At 38.6% G+C, this 19,159-nt stretch overlaps 1 protein-coding gene and 1 long non-coding RNA gene across 9 annotated transcripts in view; one reads left to right on the top strand and one right to left on the bottom strand.

Moving 5' to 3' along the window:
- Window positions 1-16,361, top strand: part of LOC128777338 (uncharacterized) — an 88,761-nt gene extending 72,400 nt beyond the window's left edge. Inside the window, exon 2 of the long non-coding RNA XR_008422619.1 lies at window positions 13,476-16,361. This is a non-coding gene — a long non-coding RNA (uncharacterized LOC128777338). The remainder of the gene's footprint in view (window positions 1-13,475) is intronic.
- RBMS3 (RNA binding motif single stranded interacting protein 3) overlaps window positions 1-19,159 on the bottom strand; it is a 1,319,689-nt gene that overhangs the window by 50,884 nt on the left and 1,249,646 nt on the right. For 7 of the 8 annotated variants that reach the window (XM_053903895.1, XM_053903896.1, XM_053903894.1 and 4 more), the window contains one exon: window positions 15,139-15,186. The exons of the other annotated variant lie outside the window; for it this stretch is intronic. In XM_053903895.1, the coding sequence (XP_053759870.1) occupies window positions 15,139-15,186 (48 nt within the window). The remainder of the gene's footprint in view (window positions 1-15,138; window positions 15,187-19,159) is intronic. 8 annotated transcript variants of the gene reach the window in all.

Genomic DNA, 19,159 nt, shown 5'->3' with positions numbered 1-19,159 from the left:
CAGAGCAGGAACGGGGGAGGGGCAGAGAGAGAGGGAGACACAGAATTGGAAGCAGGCTCCAGGCCATCAGCCCAGAGCCCGACGCGGGGCTCGAACTCACAGACCGCAAGATCGTGACCTGAGCTGAAGTCGGACGCTCAGCCGACTGAGCCACCCAGGCGCCCCATGAATTATTGTACTTTTTGACAAGGACTTGCAATATAGCTTTCTTTGCTGTTGGTAACACATAAGCCCCAATGCTGAACTTGGCACTGGACAGATAGAGTCAAATTGAAGAGGCTAAGAATTTCAGAAAACCCACTCACTCCATCAAAAATAAACTTCCCACTATTTGGAGGGTAGCTGCAGGAAAGATAAGATTCTTCTCAGAAAAATTTTAGGTCTGCACTCACAAAGAGACCAATGAGCAATCATCACACTGTGGTTATACAGTATGACACAGTTTTAACGCCCAGGTCCCTGTAGAACAATCTCTGTAAGCCATCTTTGAGTAGTGACACTGCTTTGAGTAGTGTAACATTTCTGGTGTGTACTAGTATGCAAGTTTGAGTGTTGGTATTAGAAAAGTTGCCTTTAGACTCCGAGATCTAATCTGTACCTTCTCCCTGACAGTGAAAGAATAGAGTAGGGATCAGTATTTACTAAGGAACTCTCAGTTGTTACCTTAAGATCACATCCTTGCAGATCAAGTTAAAATAAAAATGTTAATCTCAAAGTTTATTCAGGCATTTATGTGAAGGCTGAATAAGAAAGGGAGAGGCCAGCTATTGACATTACAGTAATAAAATTAGAAGGTAACAATGACCCAACCTGCGTTGGGGTAATAGAATAGAATGGGATGGCAGATTCCGAGTATATTGTGAAATTTATAAGAAAAATGAAAGTCTTTTTCTTTGCATGTAGGGAAGAGTGAGCCAAAATGTCTCCGAGGTTTGAAGTGCAATTGCTTGGAAGAAAAATGTCTTGCCAGTTTATAAGAGATTTTCTATTCTACTCCAAGCTCAGTTCAGTATTAAATCATATGGTTCTCACCCAAAAGGAGGAGCTGTACTCCAAGCCACCATCAAAGACCATAGCAATCCTAAACTCATAGATACACTCAATGTTGAAAATCTTGTCTTGGAGAAATAATACTGATAATGGTTTGTTCGAACCCTAGGGAAGTCTGTGGGAGAAAGTAGACTGGGAGGAAAGATTATGAGTCTTGAATTGTGAATATGGAGTCTGGGCTTCAGTGGGCCAGCAAAGGGTGGTGTAAGTGGAAGGGGAAACTTTTGGGAGGTATCTAGAAACAAGGGCACAGAACTCAGAGGATGGGATGAACAGTAGAGATTTGGAGGCCATCTACGTGACAGTTAAAGCTGAGGAGGTAGATGACTTCACTCAGAAGAGAGGAAAAGCAAAGTGCCCTAAGACCAGCACCCTGGGAAACAAGATAGAAAGGACCTACACCGTTTTGTTTTTGTTTTTGTTTTTGTTTTTGTTTGAGCAGAGGAAATATCACCAATGGATAAGTATATGTTGAAGAACGTGTGTGTGGGATCACTGCTGTAAGAACGTCAGAGGATAAGACACAAAAACAACACCGTAGAAGGAAGGGTTAACATTGGCAAAGACAAGGCTATGACTTGACAAAATACAGGAGGACAGGAAGAGAGGGAGAATGAAGAAACAGACATTTGAACTACATCTGTGGAGGATCAGATCAAATATTGTATCCATCATCTCATAAAGGAGAAGGTAGCCATATTCTGAGCATAAATGGCAAGACTGTTTGGAACTTGAGAAGGTTGCAAAGTTTAAAACAGCTGAAGGAGGATAAATATGAGTGGGGGTCCAGCTGAGCTTGTGAAGAAGCATTTTGTAGAGGACACAGAAACTTCCTTACTGGATGGTTGTGACAATCAAATGTAACACATCAATCCACGTTAAGTACTTAGCACAGCACCTTGAACATAAGGTATTCTTCATGTACATAGATTCATTTTTATATTAGCAGTACATTCCATATACACTCAATGCTTATGATAAACAAAACACATTTTGACCTTTCTCATGTTTGTATTTACATTTTATCAAGGCCATTGAATGTTCTATTTTTGTCAGGCAACATTATAATTGCCCTTTAGATAAGGAAAGAATTTATGGAAATCTTTCAAATGATCTTTAATTAGCTGGTAGCTATTAGCAAGGTCATAGTATTCCCAATTAAACAATTTTTGAGGATTATCAACAATTATCAGACAAGAACAGTTGATAACTGGGGGATAAAAGATGGAGGCAAGGGCATTTTGCAAACCTAAAAATAATTAAACACCTCCTTTTTCTGTCTAATGTGTGTGACTACTGCATCATTACCAATGGCAACTCCAGCTTTCTTTGTTCCTCTCCCTTAATAGACAATACTTACTAAGACCCCCAAGCATTCACTTGCCCCTGCTTCATGATAGCACCCACTGCAGAATAAACTGTCACTTCACGAAGCCCTTCCCCAAATCATATTGTACAAGCTCGAATCTTTTAAGCCCCTCCAAACTCCCTCGTCTGACATCCTCCACAGTTCACCTACAACTTCTCCCCCATTTTTCAAGTTAGTAAATCTAATTTGACTCTAGTTGGTCTCTGGTCTTCTTTGGCTAGTAGGCTTTAATTTTCCAGAACAAATATCTCAAAAATCTCAATGATTTTTTTAAACTAACTCCACATATTGGATTTGCTGAAGTAACTGCTCAATTAGGAATGAAATTCCCATTTCCTGAATCTGGAGTCCTATGCTTTCCCAGACCTAAGTCTCTTGGGCAGCCTGCTGGATGCAGGCAGGCACATAAAGTAATTAAATTTATGCCTTTTAGTGGCCTGCAATCCATTACCCTGAATCCAACTCGGTTTGGTTGCCAGCTGAAATATGTCCATCGCATGTAAATTAAAGGGCACCGTTGGTTTAAAATCTTTTCAACTTCTTGTTTTCCATTTTTAAGGAAACTTGATGGGAAGTGGCTATAGTTTTTGATATGTAGTAGCTAGATCAGATAGCTGATGGCTTTCCAATCAATATTGTATCAAAGCTAAATCATAGTGTACCAAAGTGCACAGTTCAGACAAGTAAAAAAGGACTGGACTGATAAGAAATAATATACTTGTTGTGATATGTTCCACATTATCAAAATGAATACAAGTTAGTGGTAGAAAAGCAGGATGTGTAAGCAATATCTTGGGTGACAAATGGGACTTTGAAAAATCACCACCATGATTTTGGCAGGAATAAATATTTTGTGATCTGCAGCCTGGGCAAACAAATTGCCTCCAAAACTAGGAGATTTTGCTTTAAATGTACATTTTTAAAGGCATAGGCACATGCATTTTCATGCATAATTTTATATTTATATATATAACATACATAATTTATGGAAGTTAGACTTAATATCCACATGTAATTAAAGTCCATTATATATGGCCCCAACGTCAAACATATTTTCTCAATTCCAGAAACCACAAGAGACTGGATTTTTCCCATTAAATAAACTGAGAAGGTTTTAGGTTGTTTCAAGTGCTGCATGCAAGGGCTACAATATATCATTTGAAACGCGATTTCAATATGGAAAGTGTTAAAAGCAGCAGTCAAGTGGTTGCAGAGATACTCCTGGTCGGTGGAGAATGAATTCACACAAACAATTAAGACTGACTTGAGACTACAGAATCGCTCAAAAATTCCACGCCACTTTAATCGAGAAATATGTGTTCTCTCAGTTCCATCATAAATGCCACGGTGTTGAGATCTAATGAATAGAAGTGGGGAAAATTGTAGAGGTCACTACCGCTACCCCTGCCGCCCATATCATTACAGTCATCACTGGCATCATCTTTATAGGAATCCATTCATGTTTTCCTGGTCTATAAAATAGCTCCCCAGTATTATATCTATTGAAAGACTGTGCTATTAAAATTTTAGCAAATGATACAAGTTTAAAAAAAAATTATTGTTTATTTACTTGTGAGAGAGAGAGAGAGAGAGAGACACAGAGTGTGAGCCAGGTGGGGCAGAGAGAGAGGGAGACACAGAACCCGAAGAAAGCTCCAGGCTGTGAGCTGTCAGCACAGAGCCCGATGTGAGGCTCGAACTCACAAACTGTGAGATCATGACCTGAGCCAAAGTCGGATGTCCAACCGACTGAGCCACCCAGGTGCCCTGCAGATGATACAAGTTTTAAAGCAATATTTCACAAAGCTTAGGAAAAAATTAAAAACATATATGATAATCATTTAATGCACTCTTTTAGTTTCACGTGCATGTTTAGGACTCAAAATCCTTAATGGTTGTTCAATTCTGTCACCTTTTTCACTTTATAAATATTATTTTTTCAGGATGTTAAAAAAAGCCTTAAATTTTATTTATTGTATTGATTCAACTAATAATATTTCAGATCATAGGGAAGAGAGATAAACCCCTTTAATATTTCTTCTATTGTTAGATATTGGGTTTGGAATCTCTATTTTACAACAGCTTTGGTTCAGTCTCTTATGGCAAATGTAAGGTAAGTGATGCTTCAAAAAGCCTAACATACTTCTCTGAAGGCAGGGAAAGGAAGAGGTAAGGAAGCTTCAATTACTTGATATCTATTATGACCCAGGTAGGTAGTGAGTACTTTAGATCATGATCTCAATTAATCCTCATAGGAGTTTAATGCGCTATCTGTACTTAAGGAGAGGAAGAGTTAAGCTTCAGAAAATTTAAGTAGCTGTTATTGTGAAATAATTATTAAATAGTTGGACCAGGAATCACATACACCTTCTTGGTTCTGAAAGCCACTTCTCATTATTATGCCACACTTTTTCCTATTCAGAGTTGCATGGGTGTGAATGAATGAAGGCAGGGCCTCCTGGCCAATTTTTAGATCAGAGGAACACATAATCACAATCATCTTTCATTTTATCTTGCCACTAAGACTATAGCACACAAACTTCCCTGAGCCCATTAGTATTTTTTCATTTTTTTAACCATAAACGTTAGAGCTTTTGTATTTCCAAGTCAAATCTGGGAAGGGTTTAAATAATGAAGCACTATATTAAAAAGCACAATTAAAAACACCAGTAATCAATGAAGAGTTGAGAGCAATCAAGAGAACATGCTTGGGGCACCTGGGTGGCTCAGTCAGTTGAGTGTCTCACTTCGGCTCAGGTCGTGATCTCATGGTGAGTTTGAGCCCCGCATCAGGCTCTGTGCTGACAGCTCAGAGTCTGGAGTCTGCTTCGGATTCTGTCTCTCTCTCTGCCCCTTCCCTGCTTGTGTTCTCTCTCTCTCTCTCCCTCTCTCTCTCTCTCTCTCTCTCTCTCTCAAAAATAAACAAGTACTAAAAAAAGAGAGAATACGCCACCAGGAACATTTGGAATATACTCTATCTGACTCGAACTGCCCTGATGGCTAAGGCCAAAAGGGAAATAGATTAAGTCATGTGTTTTGGAATGTGAGTTAAAAGAAGGATATGTGTTCATCTGGAGAGAGATACTTGCCGAGGCACTGAACTCAAGCAGCAATTCATCATGTACTTCTTTATATAAGGAACATTTGGTAAAATAATGGACAATTACTTCCACTGTAGTGTCTCCAGAAAGCTAGTGATATTAAGTGTCTGTGTCATGTGTCACCCTTCTCAGAAAGAAGAGGTTAAACATCACATTTTAACTCTGAGAAAGCATTTCTATAGGGATGTGCAATCATACGGTTCAGGTATTTTGCTTTCTGATAAATTAATTTAACACCGAGTCTAGAGAAATGTTAGCACGCCTGTCAGGCCGTGTCTGTCCAGTATCAGATGTCTCAAGCCTGCCTCCGGCAAGTGCTGAATCACAGTCGATTCAGGGCTGGATTCTCTGGCAGGAACCTCGCGTGCCCACTTTACGCTGTTGATTACATGTACCGGATGTGCTGATTCCTGCACACGCAATCAGCTTCCTTTAAAATTGATCCTTGCCTTGCAAATGCTCTCTTCCTCTGCTGCCATTGCAGAGTATCGCCTCTGTAGCTGACTGGAGTACTAAGTGACACTAAGAGCTGCGGTTGGGTGTGCACTGAGCCCATCGCTGCTCCTCAAGGAGGATTCTGTCGAAAGGAGATAGCATTTTGGATTCTGCCTTCGCATGCCACGTGTGTGTAGCATGACCAAGTGGAATGTTCTCTGCCCCTGCCACAGAAGGTCAGTCCTATCTCCAGCCCTCCCAGGTCTGCCCTATGCAGTGTTAAATCTTCGCACAAACCCAGGAAAGCTTCCCTGAGAGCAAAGCTGAACACGGTACTCGGGGAAGTGGTTACCCAGGGGGAAACAGGATTAACTAGCTAGTGCTGATAGGTCAAGAATGACTTCAGTGGACACCAATCAACCACAGCAGCCATGAGAATTCCAGCCTCGGTGGGGTGACAAAGATGTAAAATACATTTTTTTTTTTTTTACTACAAATCTGTTGGGATGACAGATCTCTTACCTTCTCTATAAATTTCTAGAAGCATAGAATTCTAAGGCTGTCAAGAGGATATTACACAGGATATATATTTAATTTTCCTGTTTGATAATCCTCCATTGCTGGTACAAATAAGTCCCAGGAAACCAATATATGATGAGTATGTGAAAAATATAAAAGGTCCTTATAGTTTTAATACTTCAGTACCACAAACTATGTTGTACACACTAAAATACTAAGAAATGTCGCTCTCAGTCTTTATCTCAACCTCTCCTATCTCTGCCTTTCTGATGTTTCATGTGCCTTTCATGAAATTAAAAAAAAAAACACAAAAAATGCCAATTTTAAAATGAAATGTCCTTTGTGCTTATTGTGATGTCAGTCATAGCATTCAATTTGGAATACTTACAAAAACAAATTGATCAGAGCAGGAATGGGCAAACTACATAGTCCATAGGCCAAATCCAGCTTATTGCCTGTTTTTATAAATAAAGCTTTATTGGGATATAGCCATGTTCATCCATTTACACATAGTCTGTGGCTGTTTCCGCCCCTATGGCAGAGTAGAGTAGTTATGATACACTGTATGGCCATCAAAGCCTAAAATATTTGTAGTATGGACCTTTACAGAAAAAAAAAAAAAAACAAAAAAAAACTTGTTGGATCAGAAAATAAGGCATAAAACTTTGCAACCTTCTACCCCAACTACCTCCGTACCCATTCCCCCCCAAAACTGGGTTAAATTAGTGATGTTTATACATCAGAATAGTCTATTTGCTTAAGCTCCCTTTAGTTATCAGTTACTTGAATAAAGCAATAAAAATTGTGGCCCCACAGGAAAAGTCTCTAAGGCTTTATGGTTGTAATGTAGTGAACAATATAAATGCACTAGCAGGAACGCGGTGCAGCATGCACATGCCTGTTTGTCAATTACTCATCCAAAATATGTTCTCCAAACTGCTTTTATGGTGTCTGTGGCATGCTGTGCTATACGACAAGTCTTTCCAACCCCGGGCTCTGTCGTTAGATTCTATGTTCTTTGAAGGCAATGGGTACATTTCTATTTTATGCCATCTAGCCTTGCTTCCTTGTAGCGCTATAGGAGCTCAGTAAATATTAGCTGAACGAGTGAATAATAAGTAGAACAAAGTCTTATTAGAATTTATTGAAAAGAAACGAGCAATTAGTACATTTAAACAAATGCAATTTTGTAATTAAAATAGATGTGCAGTATTTGAGCAAAGAAATGAAACTGATTTTCATGCATGGCTTGTAGGAACACATAACTCTGTGTCAGGTCTTTTACAGTAAATACAATTTAATGGCTAATTGTTGCTAATTGGAGGTACTAATGGACCTAATTTTTAATTAAGAGATGGAAATCATTTGTAATTAGCTCGTGGTAGCCATGAAAACAAATTTTGTTCAGAGAACAAATGGTGTTTTGTTCTCTGAAGGGGCTTGGACATGTCCCCGCCCCTAATTATGGGCTAGTTTTAGAAAATGATTCCCACCCCCCTCCCAATAATAATAGTGGAATTAAAAAAATTAAAGTGATTCCCACCCAAGAAGAGGCAGTATATAGATAGGCTTCAACCAAACCTTTGGGAGACAGCATCACCAATTCCAAACTAATGAGGCTCTCCAATGCAAAGTGATGCTATTGGCTAGCGAAAACTGTGCAACAAAGCTGTATGCTGTTTTAGCAATGAATATATCCTTAATCTGGACAAGTATCCCTGGGAAGGACTTCACTTTTTTAAAAAATTTTTTTAACTGTTTATTTATTCTTGAGAGATACAGAGAGAGCAGGAGCAGGGGAGGGGCTGAGAGAGACACACACACAGAATCCAAAGCAGGCTCCAGGCTCTAGGCTCTGAGCTGTCAGCACACAGCCCACCAGCACGGGGCTCGAACTCATGTACCACGAGATTATGCACTGAGCTGAAGTCAGACACCTAACCGACTGAGCCACCCAGGCACCCCTGAAAAGGACTTCATTCTTAGAGCATGATTCCCTGTCCAGAAACCTGACTCTTAAGGACTTCATATTTGACTGCTGAGGGTAACTATATTGTGATTTACATATGCTTTTTCTGTGAAACTTCATTGTGAAGTTGCCTGATAACACTGACTATTCTCAACCTATTTTAGCTGGTATGTAGAAAAGATAAGACAGGAAATGAATATATGTTCCATAATTGATGCATTCCTTTGCATTTTTGGCTTCTTTTTTATTTTTTTCATTTTTCCCAAACACAAGTTCAAATTTTGAACTCTAAGGTTTTTAGAAAAGAAGAATGGAGGGGCCCCTGGGTGGCTCAGTTGGTTAAGTGTCTTACTCTTGATTTCGGCTCAGGTCATGATCTGACAGTTCCTTTGTTCAAGCCCCACGTCGGGCTCTGCGCTGACAGCATGCAGCCAGCTTGGGATTCATATTCTCTCTCTCTTTCTCTCTCTCTTTCTCTCTCTCTCTGCCCCTCCCATGCTTGCTCTCTCTCTATCTCAAAAATAAATAAACATAAAAAAATTAAAAAACAAAAGAAAAGAAGAATGGATTTTGTTTCTACTTCAGTTCTCTGTCCATAGCAGTCTTTTGCTTGATTTCTTGATGATGTCCTTCAGAAAAATTCAGATCAGAGCAACTGGAATAGAAATTTGACAACAAATAGGAGTTTTCCTATGTTCCTCCTAAAATCCAACGGTGCCTAGAAAAAAATGATGCTGTATTCTCCATTTTTTCATTCAAATTTGCCTAAAAGAGGAGGATCTTTTTAAGAGGTTACAATCATTAAGGAAAAGAAACACTACCAAGAGAACAGGTTCCTGTGATTCTGCGTGAAAATATACAGGGTAGTTCCAGCCTTCTGTCTTCAGTCCTTGAAATGAGCTCAGTAAGGTGGAGCAGAGACTTGGACAAGGAACGGTGCCTCCTATGAAGGAAATCTAGGACTCCATTTCCCAAACGGTAGCTACTTCTCTTAGATATCGCCACACTTGCCGTACCCCTGTTCTTCCTGAATTACTGTTGGTTTACTTATTTATGTATGTGTTCACAGGGCGCCTGGGTGGCTCGGTCGATTAAGTGTTCAACTCTTGGTCTCAGCTCAGGTCATGGTCTCATGGTTGCTGAGTTCGAACTCTGCCTTGGGCTCTGTGCAGAGCCTGCTTGAGATTCTCTCCCTCTCTCTGCCCCTTCCCCACTCTTTCTTTCTTTCTCTCTCTCTCTCTCTCAAAATAAATAAACTTAAAAAAATGTATTCACATTTTAACTGTTTACCTTAAACTTTTCCTCAGCAAAGCATCCCTTGAGCTATGTGTTTGATGGACTTATTCTACATTATTCAAATTCACATTGAAGTAACCATACAGCTGCTGGAGTGAAAATATCAAGTTTGAGTCCCTGCACTCCTAAAATCATGTGAAGCATCATAGTGATACACAAATCATGCCCTGAAGAACACTGATCCAATATACTCTTCTCCCTTTAATTAGGTCTGTATTCCAAGTGTTCTGGAAAGAACTTCATTCTTTAAAATTCTGAGGGGAAAAGTCCTTAGGGTTTTTGTAATGTGTTCCAGAAATGTTCTACCAATTCTTTCAGTGATGGGCCCACATCTTATTAGTATCAAAAAACAAACAAAAAAATTTCAGGCATACAAAAGTACCTACTTCAAAAGTGGCCTCTTCTGTTGCTACTACTTGATTTCTTTAACTCTGTCACCTTCACCTCATTTCCACCTTTTGGCCACTTGCTCTCATGACCTTGACTTTGCTGAGAAACAGTTCATTATCTGTAATCTGAAATCCATCTTCCCTGTTTCTCCCTCTCGCCCACCCCATACAGCCCTCTATTCTCTTTCTATTGATCTGGGAAACTGCGGTTTGTCACTCAATCACTCTCTTCCCAATATTGTCAGCACATATTGGCCTTTTTCTCACTGCAGTCAGTAAAACCTTAGCCCTGGATTAATCCACCTGTCTGCCTTCCTGGCTACTGATCACCACAGTGGAAAATCAAACATCCTCACAGATTGGCATCACAAAAATCCATAATCTTTAGCTTCTGATGAACTTCCAGTACTGCCCCTCAAACTTTGTATGTGTTGGTAATTGGCTTTCTTACTCCACAGTTTTCCAAATCTCTCTTCTCTTAGATCCTTTCCCATGCCATTTCCCACCTGCTCTCAGAAGATGTCACTTAATACTTCACATCCTAATAGTATTTATCTCATGAAAAGTCATTTGATTTCCTATTCCTACTTTTACAGACTTATAGGTACAAACATCATGCCTTCCTCCTGCCCTCCCACATTCCGACAAGAGATGTCTGCCTTCCTCATTGACCTAGTTCTATCACTCCTGCCTTTTATGAATTACATCTTCAAACTTTAGAATGCTTTCCTGGCTTCTTTCTGTCATGACCAAATATTTCCCACCTGAAAAAATCTTAAAAAATCAGTACATCAATCAATTCCATTCTCCATTTGTTTGGTTTTATCTTCGCTACTCTTTTTCAAAGCCAAATCTGTTAAGTTTCTGGCACTTGCTACATCTACTTCCTTTAAGGATATTCACTATCTCTGCCCTTCCCCTTAACACCACCCCATTAAATTGACTAGTGCTCTCTATGTAACTACATCCAATGACTTCTTTTAAGGACTCATCTTACTGCACAGTCCTCTCTTGAAAAACTTTCAACTTGCTTTGGATTTGTTTGAAACCTTATAATCTTGGTTTTCCTTCTGTGTCTGTAGTTGTCTTTCCCAATCTTTATTTTAGGCTCCTTTTTTCTGCAGGCTTTGTATTTTCAAGGATCTGCCTACTTCTCTTCATTCTAAGCACATTCTCTGGGTGACGTGACTTAATTCCATGGTTAACTTTAAAAATCATCTCTAGCTAAGAGCTGTCTTCTAAGCTCCAGACACACATATCCAAATATTCATTGATTATTTCCATTTGGATGCCTCCTAGACCTCTCAAGCTCAACATGTACTACATTGAACTTGGCTTCTTTCCTGCAAAACTTGATCATCTGTCCTCTGGTTCAGATCTCAGCAAATGACACCTCAGGCCATTGAGTTGCCAGGAACTTAAGGAACTACCTCAACTCTTGTCTATCCTTCTATTGTGACAGCCAGTCAGTTAATATGTCACAAGTTTGTTAACAATCCATTCTCATTTCCACAATTTCATACTTGGGTTCTTGAGTTCTGATCCCCTTTTCTAGTTTTGTGTCTCTTCGATGCATTCACCACACTGTATCTAGGTGGTCATGTCAGTCTCCAACTTAACACCTTTTAGTATTTATTGCCATCAGGATACAGCTCAAGTAACCATATCTGTTGATTTTGCTCCCATCTTATTTCTCCAGGCTTGTATTCTCTATTCCCCATCTCTCTTTGTGTCTCTGCCCCAACGGACCATCTCTAGTTCCTTGAATTTGCCATCCCCTGCTAACCATGAGCCTTTGTATATGCTGCCCCCTTGGTCTGAAGCTTTTCTTCTCCAACTTATTTTTTACTTGGATAATCCCCACGTATTCTTATGTCTCCACTTAGAGGTTTCTTCTCCTTTTCCTGAATTCTCTACTGTATGTTGATGTTTCTCTTTGTGCCACCACAATACCTTGTAACAAGAATGATTCATATACTTGTTGCTAATAACATTTGAACACTTATTTTATGCCAGCATCTGTTCTCAGTGGGCTATGTGTCTTAACATCTGTAATGTTCACAATAACCTTATGAGGTAATTGTTGTTATTTCTTCAGATAAGTGATATAAGCTACAGAGAAGTAATTTTCACAAGGTTCTACAACTAGTGACATATGTAGATTTTTAACCCAGGCACCTTATTGAAGAATTTACAAACTTAAACATATTTGTCTATATAGAAACAATTTTGACACTGTATTGTACTCATCTGTTTGTACCTAAATTCCTAATTCAACCCTAGGTTCTTAGAAGGAAGCTGTATCCCTAGCCCCCACCACAATGATGGCCACATAGTATGCTCCCGGTAAATATTATTTGAATAAATAAAAGAACAAGGTGACCTGTGACTCAAAAAGAGTCCTTGCCTAAAATCAGATTTACCCTGACCTAGCCTATTTCATCCCCAAAATTCCAGGTAACTGACTACCAGCAAATCACCCTATACATTTTTGTCTCCAAGACTTTACATATCCTGTCCTGTTCCCTTTGTGTGCCTTTCTCACTGTTGTTCAACTGCTCAAGTCCTATTTGCCCTTCCCAATCCAGCTCAGAATTCACCTTATTCCTGATCTTCTTTTTAGATTCTAGATTTTGGCTCCTTCATACTTTACACATTGAAACATCACAAGCAATGACAACCACCATAACAGCAATATTAAATTAGACCATGATTTTTTTTTTTTTTTTACCATTGGTCCATTTTCTAGTCATCTTTGTATCCAAGTGTAGTGTCTAGCACTCAGAAGGTGTTCAATAAGTGTTTGATACTCAGTTGACTAAATGATATTAGGTTGGGTTATGTCTCTGTAGATCACGAAGCAGATGCCTTGAACTCAGATACATTATGGCAGTTGAGTCAGCTCTGGCACCTGCCAAAGAACCAATTGTTATTTGAATTGTCCAAAATGGGCATATTGGGAGATATGAGAGGAAATTGTTACAACACCTCTGTTTTATGTGACTGGTTTGGTCAATGGTTGGACAAAGGATACACTATTTTTCAAAAGTCATTCAAGTTATGCCCACCGGATAACTGACAAACTCTTGGAAGGTAAGTCTCTTTTTATTTAGCTGTAGACCAAAGATGCCAAAGATATCCATGCAAATTGGTAAAATGTCAAACCACCACTCCAAACTTGTAAGGGGGAAGTGACTGTAACACTCCTCACTCCCCGTGTTATTATTTTCTATTACGTCTATATTAGTCTCTTCCTTCATGCTCTACAGCTGAAATGTCATTTTTTTTTATTCTAATGATATATTTGGCTTTGCTAACTATTCTGTTATTGTTTTTCTGTTCCTTAGGCACACACAAAATTGCCAGATGAAGTTTCTCCAAGCACTACTTTGATCAAGTTATTTCTCTGCTGAAGAACTTTCAGTGGTACTTGTCTATGGAGTCACGTGGGAGCTCCAAGCAGCCGGGTGTCCTGCCTCAATTGATCTGTGTAAGAGCCTGACCGATGGCTGATACCTAGGAAGCGCTCTTGATGTTTCCTTTTTGTTGTTGTTGTTCATTTAGTTCTTGAAAGTGAAATCAGGAAACTTAATTGAAGGAAGTTCCAATTTGTGTCTTTCACCAAGATGAATATTAGAGAATTATCAAGAGTGGAAGCCACATGTTAAATAAATAAAGACTGTATGCATTGAACAAAGTATCTTCTCAGGGATCCCATATCCTAAATGAAATAGGCACATTAAGATATGACAGGTAATACACTTTGGGAAAGATAAGTGATATTTTAATTAATGACAAGTTGTAGAGATCTTCAAGAGAAGCAAAGTGACTTTACAACTGAAAGCTAACTCGTTGTTTCTACATTGGATTTCTAAGAGGAGTATTCAGCCATGAGCATAATTAAACAAGTCCACAAGACATGAGAAATGGATTACCCTTCAGATTCTGGGTCAGGCAAACCAGGTGGTCAAGAACACAGTGTTCTCTGCTTGAAAAACACTGTTCAGTTGCCAGACTTCACTGCCCTTTGGGCTCTTTCGTTCTATTTCTGGCCTTCGTCTCTTGCTCTGCCACACCAATGCCCTTCTTGGTTTAGATTTTATGTCCTCATCATCTAACACATCAAAGGATCAAAGAGTTCAAATCTCCTCAGGCTGCCAGTATTTCATTTAGTTAAAAAAATAAACAAAAATGAAAAATTATGCCCATTTTCCTCTTTGCAAGAAACCAAAATTCAAAATTAAGGCAAAAGCACAGAGGAGGAATCTGTACAGTTCAAAACAAAAAACCAACCTCTTCATATACATATACCCTCTTACAAACTGCACCACCGAATTTTATGAAACAATTTAAATATTGCTAATTAAAATCCTCAAGATGCTAATGCATTCTCAAATCAACCTCTGCCACTTTGTTGTATGGATGCAACATTGGCAGATTCTCTTTCAATATCCAAAATACCATTTTTGGAACAAACTGGAACTTTTGATTCATTCAACAAACAATTATATTAAGCACCTACTATGTGTCAGACACTTTGCTGGGTGCCGAGCAAGCAAAATGGAATGACTTTCTGATTTCAGCAGAATTCTGGTCTCTAAAGCAGTGCTTCTCAAACTATTTTTTATTAAGCTGTGCCCTCTTTTGATAAACATGAATATCCTTTCCCCACTTCCCAGAAATTGTGACGAACCCTTCTAACAGAATCACTGATACACAGAACATAGACTCTATTTTCTGTGTATTCTTCACAGACCAAATATCTTTGAGCTTTTACTTTTTATTTTAAAAACAACATACTTATTTTCCATATACAAAACTGGATTGGAATAGTAAAGGTACTTTTTTCTGAACCGCATAAACTACCCCACTCTCAATCCCAGAGCTAAAATTTAAATTCCCTGTACCCAGCCCTATTGAGAATCACTGCTTTAAAGAGTTTTGGAGAAAACCAGGCAACCTCCATCTCTCCCCTCCAATCAAATCTTAAAGGAATTAGAATTTTCCTACCTGACACAACAGCTGGTGGAGTATCATAATCCTGTCTTGGGACTGAATCTTTGAATGAAAAGAGCATGAGAGAGAATGCAATGAAGTACAAAAGAAAATAAAATAGAATCTTAGCTCTAAAACGTGGAAGTGCCCACTGTATGTCATATGATTGCCTAAGCCCCCTGCCTTGAAACACTCAACTAGGGACTATGATCCCTAGTTTATAGTTGATACAATGGTCCCCAGTACTGTCACATGGTACCTGTTGTTAGGCCCCGTTGTGACCTGCCAGAGCAGTACATGCTATCCTAGAATGCTGTCAGCTTCCTCAGTCATCATTTGGGCCCCTCCATTGGGAAATCAATGTGGCATTTTTACCCTCTCTGGTTGACACAAATGTTCTACAAAGGAGCCCATCTGGAAGGGGCCCAGAGCACAATGTGAAACGAAGTTCAGGAGAACAAAAGAACTGAAATTTTAAAAGAGATAAATGAGAAATTTGTAGACTCCCACACTCTATGGAGACTGATGCACTTTGAGACTAGGATTTTGTTAGTAATCACTCAGCTCTGGCTCTGATACCAGTGGCTGTTGGACAAGGCCAAGGAGCTTCGTGTGCTGGAATTGTGAGAGCAGAGATAAATAGAAAAGAGTCCATTCAACAGATGATTGCCATCTTTTTCCAAAGTGTCATAGCATTGGAAGTGGCAAATAGTAGGGAAAGGTTCACTTAAACTACATCGCATCCATGTCAGACTTTCAGGTTATATGAAGCCAAATACATCTGTGTTTTGAAGATGAAACTTTGGCTTAACACAATTCTTTAAACCAAGGATCTTAAAAACGGTAAGTGGGACATGGCTTATGGCCCAAGGCCCCCCTTCTAAAAATGGCCCCAACTCCCCTTAGAGAGGTAAACTGTGTAAAAGGGATCAGGTAGTGCTCATATTCAAATAAACTTGTAAAACATGATTAAATAAAATACATGCTCTTGTGTGACCCTTATTCTATTCACATAACCAGTATTCATTGCATTTGTAAAAACTAAAACCTCAAACTTTATTTTCCTATCTTTCTCCATTTTATCTCCTTGCCACAAAAGGATGATGATAATCCCCCTTTCAAAAGCAAATGGCATGTGAGAAGATACAATAAAACTTGGACATTGCAAGGCACTTTGGACCAGCAAAATCCAACATGGATCAAAGATTCAAATGCAAATAAACCTTGGGCATGAGTTACTTTGTGTCTCAAAACAGGCATGTGAATGTGAGTTGATCATAATAATCTCCAAATCTGGAATAAGTAGAATCATATCGAAAGGGCCTTCAAATATTTTATTCATAGTGGTAGTATTTCCTAATACCTTAAAAAAAACTGTAATCACACATTATTACTACAAACTAAAAAAAGTTGATTTAAAGACCATGTCACTAGTCATTTCCCAAGAATATGTTTTTAACATTTAAAAATAAATCATAAAAGTAAATCATGCTCATTGTTGAATACTTGGAGAATGTAGAAAAGTAAAATGATTAAAATAGAAGTGATCTCTAATCCCATTATCCAGGAATAGCCACACTTATTTTGTATTTCTTACAGCCTTATTTCATAAATATTTTGTTCATAGCTGATACTCCACACGTGAAAATTTACATCCTGCTCTTGGACTTAAGATTATAAATAATCCTTTTCCCATCTTAAACTCCTATAACTTCATGCTGCCTCACATTCTGGTTCATGGATGGATTATGATTTATTTAATCATTCTACTTCTTAGACATTATAAAGAACACTGGGCCAGATATTTCTTAGGTCTAAAGGCTTTTCTGTTATTTTAGAATATTTCCATAGAATACCTTCTCAAAACTGTGACTATGTGGTGAGTCGGCAGAGCTGTTTTGAGGTGTCTTGACTGTCCACTTTGCTGTTCAACAGACACTTTTACAAATTTAGATTTCTATCATCACACCATCAGTGATTGAGAATGTTCATTTCCTCACACCTTCATCAGCAATATGTTTTATCTTGGTAACATCATTTAACGGGTTATGTGTATGGGTCCATTTGAATGTTTGATTAACTCACTGTGTCTTTAGTTACTATTTTTTTCATATGCTTTTTGGCATCCTGTTTCTTCCTTCATTACCCTATTCATGTTATTTGGCATTTTATCTATTGGGGCTTTTGTATTCTGTTGCTAAGGTATTTGAATTCAGAATCCATTTTTTTTAAATAGTAAAAGCTTAATATTTGCAAATAAACTTTCACAATATTTGACCTTCACTGAACGCGTATTTATTGTTTCTAAGACTACCATTAGAGTTCATCTATCATAGGCTAAGACTAAAACAAATTTTTAAAACCACTTCCTTTTATCTGTATTTTCTTTCTTGTATCTGACCATTTTTTAATTAATCGATACTTTCCCGGCAAGTATACTCACTACCACTTATGAATTTATAATACTATTTCCTAATTCTGAGCCCACTTAGTAGCGTGTGTTGCTTTTTATCACTGTCAGCCTTAATACTCATGTTCATAGCTAGTACTTAAAGAAAGACAATCTCTAAGCAAAATGAATAATTCAGGATTTTCACCTGAGACCATTAGAATTTGACAGCAGTAAGAATGAAATGGTGTGACTGAAAAATGTAGAGAACTATGGTGAATAATGGACTACAATTAGAAGATTATCTTTGTGAGTGGCTATGGTGACACCATGGGAAACCAGTGACCTCACAAATCACCAGTGGTTTGGAGAGCACAAACACAACTGCAGATAAGGAGCCTGCAGAACAAAAACTTTTTATTTCTCTGAATAGATTCTGGTGACATTGGAAGCCACTGGTGACCACCAACTGAACAAACGAAAAGGAGATAAGAAACTTGTAAAACAAGATTGTCATGCAATTTGGAGGTTCTCATAACACAGTACAATCCCCAGAGGTTTCTGCGAAAGCTTACAATAGACTGATAAGAAATTATGGATAACAGTGCTTTGGTTCTATAGAGGGAATCCTGTGACAAAAAATAAACAAAAGCAGAAAAGCTAGAAAATTCTTCAAGGTCATCAGAGCCTTGGATAAAAGTTATACTGCTTGCATACAATTCGTTTCTTTAAAGGCCTGCAGATTCTGTCTAGCTTAAAAATGGGTAGAGAGCCATTTGAGGTGGCAAATGGTAGAGATAAGTTAAATAAACTACATGGTATCCATTTTAAAATTGGGGGTGATGGGGGAGTCAAATATATCTAATTTTATGAAGGTAAAAAAAGAGGCTTTGGCTTAATATACTTCTTTACCTCAGGGATCTCAGAGAGAAAAGTGGAACATGACCTATGGCCTAAGGCTCCCATTCTAGAAATGGAAATTTCTAATCTAGCTCCAATTTCCATCAACCCTGATCCCTGCCTACTTTGGATTATTCACTGGATCTCTCTCTGCTTCTGCCACTGAGGTTCCTATCTTTATCTTGAGTCGTTACTGCTCACACCTCGTTTTGCAGAGTTTCAGTGAGCTCAGAACATCTGAAAGACTCTGAAAAGTTACAGGTAGGACAGAAACATTGGTCAGATAATCTTAGATTGCTTGTGGCAACATGGTAGAAAGTGGATTGGAGCAAACTAGGGAGGTAGAGACTCCACAAATGTGGGGGAGCGGATGTATTTGACAAACGTCTATGGGACAGAATTGGTGGATCTTTAAAAGTTGTAAACGGTGGTGAGGGAAAAGGAAAGAACCTAGACTGAGTCCTAAGTGCAGAGTTTGACTGCCTGGGTCACGGGATTAGCTTGAGAAGGAATAAGGAGCAGAAACCCATAAAAGGAAGAGGGTCAGTGGAAAGGAAGTTCAGGGAAACTCATGAAATTAGTTTGGGTTGTACCGACTTTGAGATGGCAGAAGGAGATTTACATGGAGATATTTAGCAAGTTGTTGGTTAAATGATTTTAAAAGTCTAAGATGAGGTTAGCATTGAGGACTCAGATTTAGGGATTTTCAGCATAGAAGGCAGAGTTCAAAACCAAGAAAGTGGATGA

The sequence above is a fragment of the Panthera pardus genome, unplaced genomic scaffold (assembly GCF_024362965.1).
Source record: "Panthera pardus isolate Hobbes unplaced genomic scaffold, ASM2436296v1 HiC_scaffold_16, whole genome shotgun sequence".
Lineage (NCBI taxonomy): Eukaryota > Metazoa > Chordata > Mammalia > Carnivora > Felidae > Panthera > Panthera pardus.
This window is presented reverse-complemented; position numbering and strand designations above follow the sequence as displayed.